A 15,003-nucleotide genomic window follows, 5' to 3' on the forward strand; every position below is an offset into this window, starting at 1 on the left:
ATTTTTTAATAATGAACGAAAATGAAATGAGCGATGCATTGATATTAAAATTCGAATAAATTTGAATATTTTCGAGTGTGAACTACACTAACAGCTAAAAAGATCTATTTCCTTTGGTGCAATTTTCATTACAGATAAATAACAAAACAACAATACAGATGCAAGGAGGAGACGCTAGACACATTATCACTCTTTCACCAACAAGCAGTAATGCTACTTTACCAACTCTTGTCTTTTCAAAAGTAGGATCATTTGATGTTGGTAGAGTTTCTCTCAAGGTTGATGAAAAGAGATGTTCAAGAAAGCAATTGATCATCAAACTAGATGACCATTCAAACTATTATGTTTCAAGTGTAAGTATGATACTATCTTTTTTTGATCAATCAATTCTCTTCTTCTCATCCACATATTAATCAATGATTTGTCTCTCTCTCTCTCTATTATAAATAGGATGGAATGAACCCATCATATCATAAAAAGTATAACAAGGATGATTTTATTCAAGTATGTATACCAATGAGCGACTGTACAGATCTGGGTTGGTATTAACATGTTGATTGATCAAACTTTTAGATGACTAAAAATCAAGAATATGAATTAGAGGATGGAGATCAATTATCACTTTTATATGAAATGTATGCACTCAATGTATCCATTGCATCGAATCCAAACTTTGTTGCTCCTAAAAAACCAGTATCAGCGGCACCATCAACATCATCACCATCAATACCAGTATCTAAAACATCGATCCTAAAACGAAAGGATCCAGATACCACTCCAGCTGCAGCTGCAGCTGTACCACCACCTCCAAAGGATATGGATGATTATAGTGACTTTTTATCATCATCATCAACAGCAACTACCACTTTTACAACAACAACATCATCATCATCAAAACCATCTTCTCAATCTGATAATTCCGATGTTGCAACCATCAAGAAACAAAAGATGTCTGATTTACCAGAATGCGAGTATGGAAAAAAATGTTTCCGTAAAAATCCACAACACTTTTTAGAGTATTCCCATCCCTGGAAGAATGAACCAACTTCATCATCATCATCGGATACTCCAGCCAATTCTACAAAGACATCAACCACCCCAACTTCATCCCCTGCATCTTCACAATCATCTGCAACTACAACATCTGTGACTGCCCAACCAATTGCAACTAAAACAAATAATACTAATCAAAATAATAATAATAATAATAATAATAGTTCTTCTTCTTCTGCTACAACCTCTTCATCTACTTCGACAGCTGCACCAAAAGTTACAAGCTCATCAACCACTTCCCTACCGTCATCATCATCTTCCTCTTCTTCATCCACAGTTGCACCTAAAGTTGCAAGTTCATCATCGACAACACCATCAACATCAACAACAACATCAGCAACAACAAAGTCAATTTACCAAAAAAAGAAACCAACGGAAATCAAAAATAGACAATTGACATTCCCATTCATATCTACTTTTATTTATAATTTCGATGCTAAAAAGGCAACTGATGTTGCTGGACCAGAAATTGCAGAATATTTAAACGTACACAAAGGTGAAGATGATATTAAATTAATCATGGTTGTCGATAAATCAATTTATAGCCAAACTTTGGTTAATGACTTTAAAAAGGTAAATCCCATACACAACCAATTCCATACCTATCACACTATCTTTACTTATACTCTTACTCTTTACTTGTAGTATATAAATGATAAAAGATTTGAAATTAAAAGTTTTGATATTACAAATGATAAAGATCAATTTAAAACAGATACTAGATTTTACGCAACAGAGACTACATGGAGACTAAAGAGAACTGCACAAAACAAGATTCTTTACGATATAGCTGGTGTTGAGGAGTTGGAAAAGAATACCAAAACCAAATATCCAAATACTGGTAAGGCTGGATGTATCTATCCAGTTACCTTGGACGTTGACAATGTTTTACATTCAGAATATGGAATGGATGCCCTTTTCCTTTTAATTGGTCCAAATCTCAACGACAAGAAACCAGATTGTTTACACGATCATGAAGAAGCCACCCCTGTGCTTGCCGACACCTACAGACAATTATTTACCCTCTTGGACAACTATAATTGTTAACAAAGACAAAGACAAAAGAACAACATTGTTATTGTTGAAATAAATACTCAACAAGGTGTAAAATTATAATATTTATTAAATATTTGGTTATTGTTTTTGTTTTTTCATACTAAGCGAAACAGTCTTTGGTTTTGATGGAGTTGTTATTGGTGTGACAACTGGTTCCGTTGACTTTCTTTTGCCTGTTGAATACTTGCTTGAATCATCTTGGGAATAGAAATCATCTTCAGAGGCACTATCAGCATCGACATTGTTAACATTGACTATTTTAAATGAACTATTTACTTGAGAATTGGAATAATAAGATGATTTGACTCCAGTAGTAGCAGTAGTAGAGGTAGTAGAAGTAGTAGAAGTAGAACTACTGCTAGCAGGAGTTGGTTTGATAGCGGTATTTGAAGTAAGATCCAAAACAACAGGTTTTGGGAAATAGGTCATCTCCTCGGTTGATTTGATAATTCCTTGATTGTAATCTTGAATGGCACTAATAAAAGCTTTACCCAATCTTTCAATTCTTCTTTGTGTAAAGAAATTTACTTGTTTGAGTTGCTCCAAAGTCGATGGTTTGACAGTAACCAACTGTTCAAGACCATCTTCTGACAAAATATGGTATGGGAAATCAGACGTTTGATCGACAATGTGTTGTCTAACCGAGAGGAGGAAGTTTCTAAACTTGCTGTCAGCATTGGCTTGTTGTTTCTTTGCAGTAGTCTCAAAGTCAATTGATCTTTCTGCTCTAAACTGTAAGTTTATAGTCATTGAACCTCTTAATAATTCATTTACTTTTGCACCAACCTAAAAATTTTAAATATTAGTATAAAAGTACAATAAATAAATATTTATATTATTTAACTTACAGCATAATGAACAATTGATGAACCATACTTTGGATTTCTAGTCACAATCTCTCTTAGAACACCTCTGACAATCAATTCACGTAAAAGTCTATCAGCAGTTTCTTTATCGATTTTCTTACCAGAACCATGACCTTCAATATCCTGGTAGTTCTTGGTCAATAGCTCTTTTCTTCTAGATCCCTTGAAAATATCCAAAACCATTGTAAGACTTTCTTGTTTGACAGCCATAACAATCTTTGCCAAATTAATGGCATCATCTGTAACGTTGGTCAAACTGACTGCAGAGCTACTCATACAATTATCACATGTTTTTAAACAATTCTTTGGATTAAAATCTTCTCCCAAATACTAAATTATAATAAAGAAAAAAAAAAAGTTAATATTTTGATTTTATCTCTTCTCTTTTAACTTACAGATAATTGTAATTTTCTTCTACAATCTATACTATTTTCACAATAAGCAACAACTCTACCAAGATTTTCTTTGTTTTCTTTTGGAGTATTACTTTCTTGCATCAAAAGTTCATATCTAAATTTATCCTTGTAGGCATAGTACAGTAAACAATGAGAAGGTTTTCCATCTCTACCGGCACGACCACTTTCCTGATAGTAACCTTCAAGTGTTTTTGGAAGAGAATGATGGATAACAAATCTAACATCAGGTTTGTTGATACCCATACCAAAGGCAATGGTACTACAAATAATTTTAACACGATCTCTTGTCCATCTTTCTTGAACTCTTTGTCTATCACCAGCATCCATTGATCCATGATAAAAATCACTTGATAATCCTTTTTTACTAAAAAAAAAAAAAAAAAAAGAAGAAAAGGATGATTTAGAAATCTTTGATCTTTAATTTTTTTATAATTTCTTACTTTTAGTTCACCTGAAACAGTTTCACAATCCATTTTACTTAGACAATAAACAATACCAGAGCTTTTCGGATAAGTTTTCTTGATAAAACTAGCAATACTTTCAATGACTTCTTTTGTTTTCTTCATCACTGCAAATGTAAGATTTGGTCTATTGAAACTTTGTTTAAAACATACAGAGCTTCTCATACCAAGGTTAGCAATGACATCAGCCTTTACACGCTCGGTTGCAGTTGCTGTAAGAGCGAGAATAGGTAGACGTGGGAAGTTGGATTTGAGTACAGATAGCTCCTTGTAGTCTGGTCTGAAATCATGACCCCATTGAGATACACAATGTGCCTCATCAATAATCACTCTTGCAAACATTTGTCTAGAATACAAATTTGAGAAAATACCCATCATTCCTTGATCTTGAACAATTCTTTCGGGTGTAAGATATAAAAGTTTGGTTTGTGGATCTGTAGATTTGATGTCTGCATAGATCTCTCTTTTTTCATCTGCATCTGTTGCACTTGTTAGAGATCTAGCCATATAACCCATACCTTTTAAAAAGGTTACTTGATCTTGAATAAGTGAAATCAATGGTGATATAATAACTGTTAATCCTTGGTTCATATATGCTGGAATCTAAATAAAATAAAATAAAGAATTAATAAATAAATGGATAAATATCATATTTATGTTTTTTAGCATACTTGATAACAAAGACTTTTACCACCACCAGTTGGCATTAAAACAAATACATCATTTCCATCCATTGCAGCATTGATAATCTCCAATTGATTATGTCTAAATGATGCATTACCAAAAAGTTCTGAATTGATTCGACGAGCTTCGTCGGTCCATGGAAACTTTGCGGAGAATTTGGAGTTGTCAGTTTCTTGTATTGGAACCGGTATTAGTACCGCCGGTGAATTATCACCCTTGTAACCATTAAACCTTGAAGATGGTGTTGAAGAAGATGATCGAATATCTACACCAACATCACCATAATTATAATCTTCATCATCCAAGTTGTATGGCATATTATTATTATTGTTGTTATTGTTGTTGGAATAGTCATCATCCAAATCAAAATCAAATTCATCAATATCGATAACATCATGATTTTGATTTTTAGAGTTGTTATTGTTGTTGGTTGTTGTTGTGGTTGTACTTGTAAATCCACCATCGCCAAATGGATCGTCGTCATCCATATAAGAGGTAGATGGAGGCGAATTTGAAACAAAACTTGAATTTGTTTTTGGACTATTAATATTATTTACAGGGGAGGTAACTTTAATGGGTGTTGGCATGACTACATCATCATGACCTCCAAATATATCATCATCATGGAATCTGTCGTTATGATTTGTATTATCATTAAAATAATCATTGTCATTATCTTCTTTTTCTTTTTTAAAATTATTATTACTATTATAAGTTGTCTGACTACTACTATTATTATTCTTGTTGGTTTGATAAGATGATGACTTGTTATCATTGAAATTGTTATAACTATTATTATTATTATTATTGTTGTTGTTGTAGCTACCGTTATTATTATTATTATTATAGTTGGCGCTATTATTGTTGTTATAGTTGGTACTATTATTAAATGATCGGTTATTTGTATAATTACTATTTACATGGGTTGTTGAGATATTATTATTATTATTTTGAGATTCTTCTATTTGATTCCTCAAAGATTTCATTTCCTTTTTAATATCATCCAATTCATCAAGCCACTTTAACTTTGCTTGACTTGTTGCTGGCTTCTCTTTCTTTAGTGTCCATTTCTTTTCTTTTAGATCGTAAAACTTGACTTTAAGTAATGACAATTGATCGATACTTGAAGAAGAGTTTGAGGATATTCGAGGTGAAGATGAGGATTTATAACCATTGGTTTGTCCATTGTTACTATAATTGTTGTTGTTTGTTTTTTTGTTTGAATCATCTTTGTCAAAGCTATATGTCTTGTTATTGTTGTTATTGTTATTGTTTCTATTATGGTTGTCATCATCAAAAGTATCGGAAAAGGGTAAATCGGATCCAAAAGGATCGTCGTCATGATAAACATGTGCATCTTCATCAGAACTAAAAGCCATGGTATTATTCTTGTTGTTGTTGTGTTTGTTTGATGAAGTTGCTGTTTGAGCAGGTACTGGTGTTTTTTGTGCAGATACCGGTGCTTTGAAAGTATTGTTGTTTTTGTTAAAAGATTGATTGTTACTGTGGTTGCTATTGTTGTTGAATGAGGATGACTTGGCTGCAGCGGTAGTCGATGACGACGACGAAGATGTTAAAGATGTAAATGTTGATGAAGCTGAATAGGCAGTAGTATTCTTTGTTGTAGCTTGTTTGATTGGTAGCGCAGGGGGAGGAGGAAACTTTTGATTGAATACAGTTGTCGATGACTTCAAAGTTGTCGTCAATGTCTTGCTACTCGATGCTATTTGTTCGTTGGATGGGAATGGAGAGCCAGAGTAATCTTTATCCTTGTTGTAAAGTGTTGCTCTTATAGGTGTTGTGAAATACTCTTGACTTGTCTTTTCAATAAAAGTATTCAACTCTTGTTGATAGTTACTCTTGTTATTATTACTACTACTACTACTATTACTGTTATTACTATTACTACTATTATGATTATTATTATTATTGGTTTTGTTGGTTATTCCTTTCTTCATTGTTGCATGGTCATTCTAGATTAGATTTCAAAACGAACGAACAAACGAATGGGATGAATGAATAAGAATGGTTTTAAAAAAGAATGATCGCAATCTTATCTTTAGATCTTACGAATAAAGTTGGTTGTGAGAGATACTCTATATCTATAGTTAAATAAATATATGTAATAATGAAAGAATTAGCTTTAATGAAAATGATGAAATTACCCAAAGTTTTTGAAAAGCCTATTTTCTCGGAAATTGGACCTTTTAAAGACAAAAATAGGCACAGAGTCTATCAATATTGATTGAATTTATAAAAGTACAAGATTTATTTATTATTTGTTTTAATATGTTTTAAAAAAAAAGATACTCTATCTATTTCTTCTCCTTAAGATTGATCCAATCAATCCCAATTCTTCTATTCCAATCACAAACCAAAAAAAAAAAGTAAATATTATCAAAGAGTTTAATCTTCTCTATGATGAATTGGTTGTTGATGTTGTTGTTGTGAAGAAGTGGATGATCTTGAGGAAGATGATGATCCAGAGGAATGAACATCAATGACTGAAGCAGTGATTTCAATTGGTCTACCATCATTGTTTAATAACAATTTTGAAACATTGCTAGAGTTTTTGAAAAGTTGAGTTGGGAAGACGAGGTTGACGTCAAATTGGAGATCCTTGTATTGGACTGAAACAGTCTTTGGAATAACATCGACCGGTGAACTGGCACGGATATCTTGGACAAGATCCATGGGAGAGTCGGTGGTGGCGTGTTCAGGTTCAGTCTTTTGAGTGGTTCTATAAGAGATGCGGACAGAGCTGTTGTTGACAACTGGCAATTCAGCAATGTCACAGGTATCCATAACCGATGGAGTGGCGAGTGGACGAGAGAGAGTGTTGGTAGATGGCTTCATGACAGATGGTGAATTGAGTGACTCTGATTCGGATTCTTCGTGGTCTTGTTTACGTTTCTTTTGGTTGGTTTCGACATTCTTGAGTAATACCCATGATGGCTCGATAGTGATTTGTAAATTACCAGAGGATGAGGAGGCTTGGTTGTTGTTTTGGTTGATGTGTTTACTAAAGAGTGGAGACTCGACTGGAGAACCGTAAAAGTCAGAGGTAAGTGGAACTCTGCTGCCTGGAAGACCGAGTTGATTCATACGACTGTTGGCAAAGGCTGAACGAGATCCGGCGGTTGGATTGGTGAATGCGTGGTGTGAGAATGGATTACTCGAGATGATAATCGAGCTTATAAATAATACAAAGATAAAGAAACAAGCGAGACGTTGTCCACTTGAAGTGACACCTGGACCGATTGATAATGGATTAGAGAATGGTGAGAATGATACAACTGATGATGAACAGTTTGCATTGTTTGAATTAGAGTTGGAACTTGAACTTGGACGATGAATTTCATATTTCAATCTCTTATTCTCTTCCTCTAATCTATTGATTCTATCATTTGCTTCTTTTAATTGATCTTCCAATTCTTCAACAAACTTTGTCTTTTTGGCTCTTGATTTTTGTGCACTTTCTCTATTTTTAATTTTTCTAAAAGTAGAAATAAATAAATAGGTTAGTCAATTTGATTCAAAAATATAATACTTTTTTTTGATATTTTACCTTTCTTGATTCTTTAAAGTATTTGAAACTTCCTTTGAAATCTTGGTCGATGGATAAAACTTTTGTCTGTAGGTGACGAATTGCTTGCTACTAATGTTGAGAAGGATTTGCTTTGGAAGGAGATGACCGTAATCGTGGGCTGGGTCAAAAGCATTCTTTCTCTTTTTGACGGGACGTTCTCTCTTTTGCTTTTCATTGTCTGATGACGAGTCTTCTTCGTCAGACTCGGAGAATTCATTGGAAGAGTCCAATACTTCATCCTCAGAGGTGATCGAGGCAGATGGCGATGGAACAGAGGCAGAGATGAGAGCCATATGGTTGGTGTTGGCTTGTTCCAATCCGTGGCTTGGAGACGATGGAACTTGTGAAGTGGGAGAGAAGTTGCTGTCTGGCGACGAGCAATCCGATGAACCCGATTGGTAGATTTGTTCTTGACATGCAATAACACCTCCATAAGCAGCGACATTATTCATCTGTGTTGCATAATTATTTAAATTTACAAAAATATTGTTACTTGTTGTAGCCGTAGCTGTAGTGGTAGTAGTAATGGTGTTATTGACAACGTTGTTGTTTACAATTGGTTGAATGTAGAGTGGTGATTGTGGGTCTTGATATAATGCAAGTTGTGCTTGTTGTTGTTGCAATTGTTGTTGTAATTGGAGTATATCTTGTTCAGTAGTAGTATGAGTTGGTAATAATTGATCAAAAGTATATTGTTGTTGTTCTAGTTGTTGTTGTACTACTTGTTGTTGGATGATGATTGGTTGTTCAATGTTCATATTATTATTATTATTATTATTATTATTGTTGTTGTTGTTGGAGTTATCAGTCAAGACCAAGAGTGGGTCGACTACAACTGAACTCATTGAATCGACGGCAGAGACTGTACTAACAGAATTGGTCAAACCCAAAAAGTTTGTAGTATTATTAAACATCGATGCAAACGATGAAAATGAGTTGTTTAATGTATTGGCAAATGAGAAATCATTATTATTGATAACATTATTATTATTATTGTTGTTGCTGGTATTGTTATTCTCTTCATCGTTGGTTTGAGTAGTTGAACCCAAGAAGGAGAAGTTGTCTTCGTTGAGTTGGTTGATATTGATATTCATGCTATCGGCGTTAAAGAAACTCATCTTGTTCTATTATTATTTATTTGTTTACACCACACACAAACAAACAAACAAACACGATTTAATTAAATATTAAAATTGATTGAAAAAGAAAAAAGAAAAAGAATAGAGTTATATATATAAATATTTAATGAGGTGTATGTAGGTACTAATGCTAATATATTAGATAGATATGATTGAGAAATGGGAGAGTAATAATAATAAAAGATAAATAATTTGTTGTGCACAATAGCAACAGCAAGAGCAATAGTATTGTTACTCGAAATTTTAATTAAAAAAAAAATAAATAAAAAAAAAAAAAACTTTAGTTGTTTGGTGCGTTTACTCTTGAAATTGAGAGTGGATGAGTACTCCATATTGACGTGGAAATTTTTTTGGTGAATCACTGAGACACATCAAAAACTTCGGTGAAGATTTTCCCTCTCATATTTTTCTTGTTTTTGTCTATTCCTCGTTTAACAAATTGCTGTGCTAGAAGTATCTATCTATTATCAATCTACATCTTTATTTAATTAATTGTCGTTGGTGTTGGCGCTGCTACCTACAGCCACCCTATGACTGGTCGTCCTATACTGACTCATGTCTTTTAGGTTATTTGTTATGAATCGGATGATGCTGACCATGATATTGGTACCAATAACAGATCTCGCGATAGTTGCCAACATGGCAAAGAGACCGCTGTCAATGACTACTATCCCAAATCGACCTATACTACTAAACATCACATCAACTACTTGCTTAGGTGTTTGTCCTATTAATTCTTTACAATTGTTAAAATAATCAAGAAGTTCAAAAAAAGTATAAGTTAGATTAATAATGAATGAAACATGCAGTTAGGTTGTAGTTGATTGTTTGTAACTAAACTTACTCAAAGCTTGTAAAAGTAGATGGTTGGGTACATTATCAAACAACTTTGTTTGAACAAAACCTGGTTGAATGGCTAGAACATCTATACCAAAGTTTGGTGACTCTAATGCAAGTGATTGAACAAATGCAGTTAGCATTGCTTTACCAGAGGAATATATTACAGAGTTGGATGATGGACATGTTGCAGTCTAAAGAGAATATAGAGTATAGAGTATAGAGATAGAGGAGGTTAAAATTAGTTCTCTCTCTCTAACCACCCATCCAGAGAGGTTGGTTGGTTCAACAACAATTTAAAAATTGTGTACATACAGCTGAAGAAGTAAATATAAAAGCACCTTTTAAAGAATTAGCCACCATTTGTTTGTAAAAGTGATCAGTTAATCGAATAGCAGCCATCACGTTGCACTCAATCATATCTATCTTCTCTTGGATATCGGTTTGATGGAAACCCTCCATCGAAACATATCCAGCATTATTAAATACAACGTTTATCGATAGACCAGATGTTTCTTGGATAATGTGTTTGACCGACTCTTTAGAGTTTCTCAAATCGGCAGATACAATCAATGTTTCGATTCTTCTTCTATCTTTATCACCACTGCTACTTTTACCATTGTTGTTGTTGTTGTTGTTGTTGTTGTTGTTGTTGTTGTTGTTGTTGTTATATAAATCATTAATCTCTTGTTGGAGATCAAGCAATTTCTCGTAGTTTTTAGATACTAGCACTACATTGATACGTTGGCTGACCAAACGGTGAACAATTTCCAAACCTATTCCAGAACAAGCTCCTGTAACCAATGCCCACTTGCATCCATACTTTTGTTTTAAATCTTGTCCAACACACTTGTTATGTTTTTTGGTGTTAGATTTGGAGGTGGTGGTGGTGGTGGTTGGAATATTATTATTACTCTTTGAATTGTTGAACAGACAAATCAAGATATGTGGGTCTGCAAAACATAGTGGTACAATAGAGAGAGATAGGATGGGGGGTTAAATAAGAAAATAAATATTATTATTAGATAAGGTTTCGAAAGTTAGGATGGAGAGAAAGAGTGACACACACAAGGAGAGTATAAAGTTAAAATTAGGGCCCTCCTAACCCTTATCCTTCCTTTTAACAATAATAATAATAATAATAATAATAATATTAATAATAATATTTAACAATTATTGGGAGAGACAAAGAGAACATCAAATAAATCACTCATCCAACCAACAACAACAACAACAAAGTTATTCAACTCATTATAACAGTAGATAAGATAGATATCCTAATTATTATTAATAATAATCAATACTCCATAAAGGTAACTAGCTATACACCCCTTTTCTTCTCTTTATCCTCGTTTCAAAAGAGAAAGAGAGAGACCGAGAGATCTAGTGTTGTTGTTCTTTGCGCTTCAATTATTTCATAATAATATTATTTAAATTGACAAGTTGTCGATGTTGTTGTTGCTGTTAATTATTATTATTATTTAAATATCATATATATGTATCCTGTGACATCATTTATGATTTCGGTTGCATAATAATAATAATAAATAATTTAGCTTTGTTTGTTGTTCATTGGGTTTGACAACAACTAAAAAAGCAAAATACGACGTTATTATTATTATATTATAATATTTTTACTTACAAAAGTACAATAGCAAGATGGCAGAGCATACCAAAATGGTTAGGATCATCCTATTGAGATATATGGTGTCACAAAAATAACATATAGCAGCTGACGAGAACAAACTTGGAATACTTTTCTCAACCTGTTTCGCAGCCAAAATTGGAAATATATTTAATTTTCATTTTTTGCTTCATTTAAAGTTGACGACAAAACAGACACCTCCACTCATTCTCATGAACGTAGAAAACAAAGAAAACTATTTTTTTTAAAAAATATATAACAAATAGATAACTCCAGACACAGAGACATAACAGTCCCAATAACAGGTAAATTTAATACAACATATAGAACAGTAGTAGTAGTAGTAGATTAGAGTAAAAGAGAAAGAAAGAAAAAGAAAGAGTTCACATAATTATATTTTAATTAATTAAGAGAGAGAAAAAGAGTTTTATTATTATTATTATTTATTTGTTTTGTTATTATCTGTTCTCATCTCATCTCATGTCATGTCACACCCTAGACTTTTCTCCAATGAATGAGGGCTCCTCACTGTAACCCTACTAAATTGCTGTAGTGCAGTGGTGGTGGTAGTAGTAGTAATAGTAGTTCTGACCAAGATGATACAGATATAGACACAGCTACGATATTCTTTCAGATATCTTTTTTTCTATTCTGTTCTTCTTACCACCATCATCGAAAATACTAGCTTACCTACCAACCACAAATAGTAATAATATAACATCAACTCAACTCACAACTGCAACTGAACTGATAAATACTATTGGTTTATTTGTTGTTGTTGCCACCTACTACACCCCCTCTCCTCTATAGTCTACTACCATCAAATGTAGTAATTGTATTTATTTACATCAGGTGACACACCAATAACAACAACAACAACTAACGAACTTGTAATTGTTTTGCTTTATTCATTTAATTTAAATTACACCACCCTTTCTTTATTTGTTGTGTTTGTTTGTTATAGCAACACCACCAACCAACAAACATCATATTCTACGATTTAAATATAACATATTGTGATATAAATATAAATATTTATTATACATATATTAATTTTATAAATTTATCCTTCCGACCTACTACTTTTAATTAAAAATAAATTAAATTAAATAACAAATAGGAAAGAACGAGACAGAAACAGATAACCGCAGTGGCAATAGAAATAAAAGGTAAATATCACAACTTTGTACGATTGCAGCATCAGCTGCGCACGCAGATACCATCTATCTATCTATAAGCTATGTAGCGAACAAACATCCCATCTCCATTCGTGCCCCATCGCAAAATCAACAATAACTGGCACAAGCCAATTTAATCCTTCACTCTCTCTCTCTCTTTCCACCACACCCACAACATTGTGATGATAATACACACACCAACACACACACACAAACAAAAACACAGTTTCTTTATTTATCTCACAACTTCTTCTTCTCTCTTCCGTGGTTGGTGGTGATTATTCTTTTTTTTTTATCCCATCCATCCATCAATCAACTGATTCCACCAACCAAACAACCATTCATTTCCAATCACTATTTAAATTGATTGATCAATCCACTCCATCGATCCATTCCATTCACATTGTCCTGGCTAATAGCATTCTTTCGGAAATACACCAAAAAACAACAAAACAAAAAAATATTGAATAATTCAATCTCACCTTTTTTAAAAACAAAAAAAAAAACCAAACTTTTTATCGTTCATTTTTACCTCATTCAAGCTTACCTTGTCCACCCCTCATTCTCATAAACAAACAGCAAACAAACAAATTTTACTTACTCATATACACACAATTATCTTTTTTTTGCTTCTCTCTCCATAATAATAATATTATTAATTAATTTAATTATATTCCTCTCCTATAATATATAAATATTCTAGATAACTAGTAAATAACTAAATAACAATAGAGAATAACTAGTAGTAACCACACGTGCTGTCATAATCATAACGTTTAATAATAATAATATAATAGACATAAATAACGAGAATAATATAACAACAACAATAGTTTATAGTACTCTTCTGTCATTTACATCAACAACATTTTTATTTTTAATAACAACAACAACCGTGCATATATAATAACAATTATTATAATGATATAGTACCTATCAGTCTTTCTTATTCTTACACAATAACAATTACTACAACAACAACAACAAACAATAATAACAGCATATTTATTTGTTTTATAGAATTTATATATATATAATCAAGCAACAGTTAACAACAAACAATCTTTTTTGATTAACAACAAACAGAATCTATCCGAATTTTTTTTTAAAAGGACATTCTGTATTTGTAAATAATATTATTAATATTTCAACCCAACTCTTTATTAACCAACCAACCCTAACAACCAACAACCAACCAAACAACTTTACAACAACTTGTATTGATATTATTCCAACACATAACAAAATGAATTCATATGAAAAGAGATATCAAAAAAAGGCTACTACTAGTACCACCCCAACTGCTAGTATAACCTCCCCATCTGCGTCGCCCACAAAAAAGGCTACATTTAGGTAAATAATAATCATGTCATATGATATTATGTTTTTTTGTAATTTATATACTCAACCTTTTTCTTTTCATTTCTTTCTTTCTTTTTTGACACTCTCTCAGTGAAGCAGTAGTCAACAAAACAGATGTAGGAGAATTCCAAGAAGGCTATTTTATCATGTCAACTGCAGATGAAACCTTGATGAGAAGACCACATATTAATAAGAATTCACCACAACGAAAGAAGACTCAATACACACAACAACAACAGGCTCCATCAAATACTACCAACGATGACAAACCACTAAAACCATCCAAACAATCGAAATCTACAGAAATTTTACTCACCCCAGCCTCTTTATTTGTAAATGACTCTGATTCTACGCCATCTAAGAAGCACTTGGTCGCCTACAGTAGTAGCAACAACAACTCTAATTACAAGTCCACACCAACTTCTACCACCAAGTCTTACAACAACAACAACAACAACAACAACTTTACAAAGACCAGTTCCTCACCCGTTTCTCCACAGTCATCTTCTTGTTGGGCCGGAGGTGCTTTCAACAACTCACCTGCTCCCAATTCACTGCCCATCCCCAATTTCGATGACTGGTCGTCACCACAAGAGCCAACACCACAATTTGACCTCACTGCCATGACTTACGATCTTAGACGATTACTAAACATCCAACCTGACCTCGTCAGCGCCAAAACTGTTGCCTAAACTCATCACCCTCCCCCCACCCCCC

At 33.0% G+C, this 15,003-nt stretch overlaps 4 protein-coding genes across 4 annotated transcripts; 2 read left to right on the top strand and 2 right to left on the bottom strand.

Moving 5' to 3' along the window:
- Positions 1 to 158: 158 nt before the first annotated feature.
- Positions 159 to 2,100, top strand: DFA_11500 (uncharacterized protein; the record flags this gene model as incomplete). Its single annotated transcript, XM_004350393.1, has 4 exons — positions 159 to 353; positions 451 to 504; positions 574 to 1,626; positions 1,699 to 2,100. The coding sequence occupies 4 exons, from the start codon at positions 159 to 161 to the stop codon at positions 2,098 to 2,100; spliced, it is 1,704 nt and encodes a 567-aa protein (XP_004350443.1).
- An 87-nt stretch (positions 2,101 to 2,187) lies between these two features.
- DFA_11501 (uncharacterized protein) lies at positions 2,188 to 6,494 on the bottom strand (the record flags this gene model as incomplete). The annotated part of the gene is made up of 5 exons (XM_004350394.1): positions 2,188 to 2,895; positions 2,958 to 3,305; positions 3,371 to 3,747; positions 3,870 to 4,455; positions 4,524 to 6,494. The coding sequence occupies 5 exons, from the start codon at positions 6,492 to 6,494 to the stop codon at positions 2,188 to 2,190; spliced, it is 3,990 nt and encodes a 1,329-aa protein (XP_004350444.1).
- Positions 6,495 to 6,942: 448 nt separating this feature from the next.
- Positions 6,943 to 12,969, bottom strand: DFA_11502 (uncharacterized protein; the record flags this gene model as incomplete). The annotated part of the gene is made up of 5 exons (XM_004350395.1): positions 6,943 to 8,032; positions 8,105 to 9,249; positions 10,140 to 10,295; positions 10,417 to 11,016; positions 12,937 to 12,969. 5 exons carry the CDS (start codon positions 12,967 to 12,969, stop codon positions 6,943 to 6,945), a joined length of 3,024 nt encoding a protein of 1,007 aa, XP_004350445.1.
- A 1,201-nt stretch (positions 12,970 to 14,170) lies between these two features.
- On the top strand, positions 14,171 to 14,978 carry DFA_11503 (uncharacterized protein; the record flags this gene model as incomplete). The annotated part of the gene is made up of 2 exons (XM_004350396.1): positions 14,171 to 14,277; positions 14,378 to 14,978. 2 exons carry the CDS (start codon positions 14,171 to 14,173, stop codon positions 14,976 to 14,978), a joined length of 708 nt encoding a protein of 235 aa, XP_004350446.1.
- Between the last annotated feature and the right edge of the window lie 25 nt (positions 14,979 to 15,003).

This window comes from Cavenderia fasciculata (assembly GCF_000203815.1).
Source record: "Cavenderia fasciculata unplaced genomic scaffold Scf_EUAJFUG02HR96I-5, whole genome shotgun sequence".
NCBI lineage: Eukaryota > Evosea > Eumycetozoa > Acytosteliales > Cavenderiaceae > Cavenderia > Cavenderia fasciculata.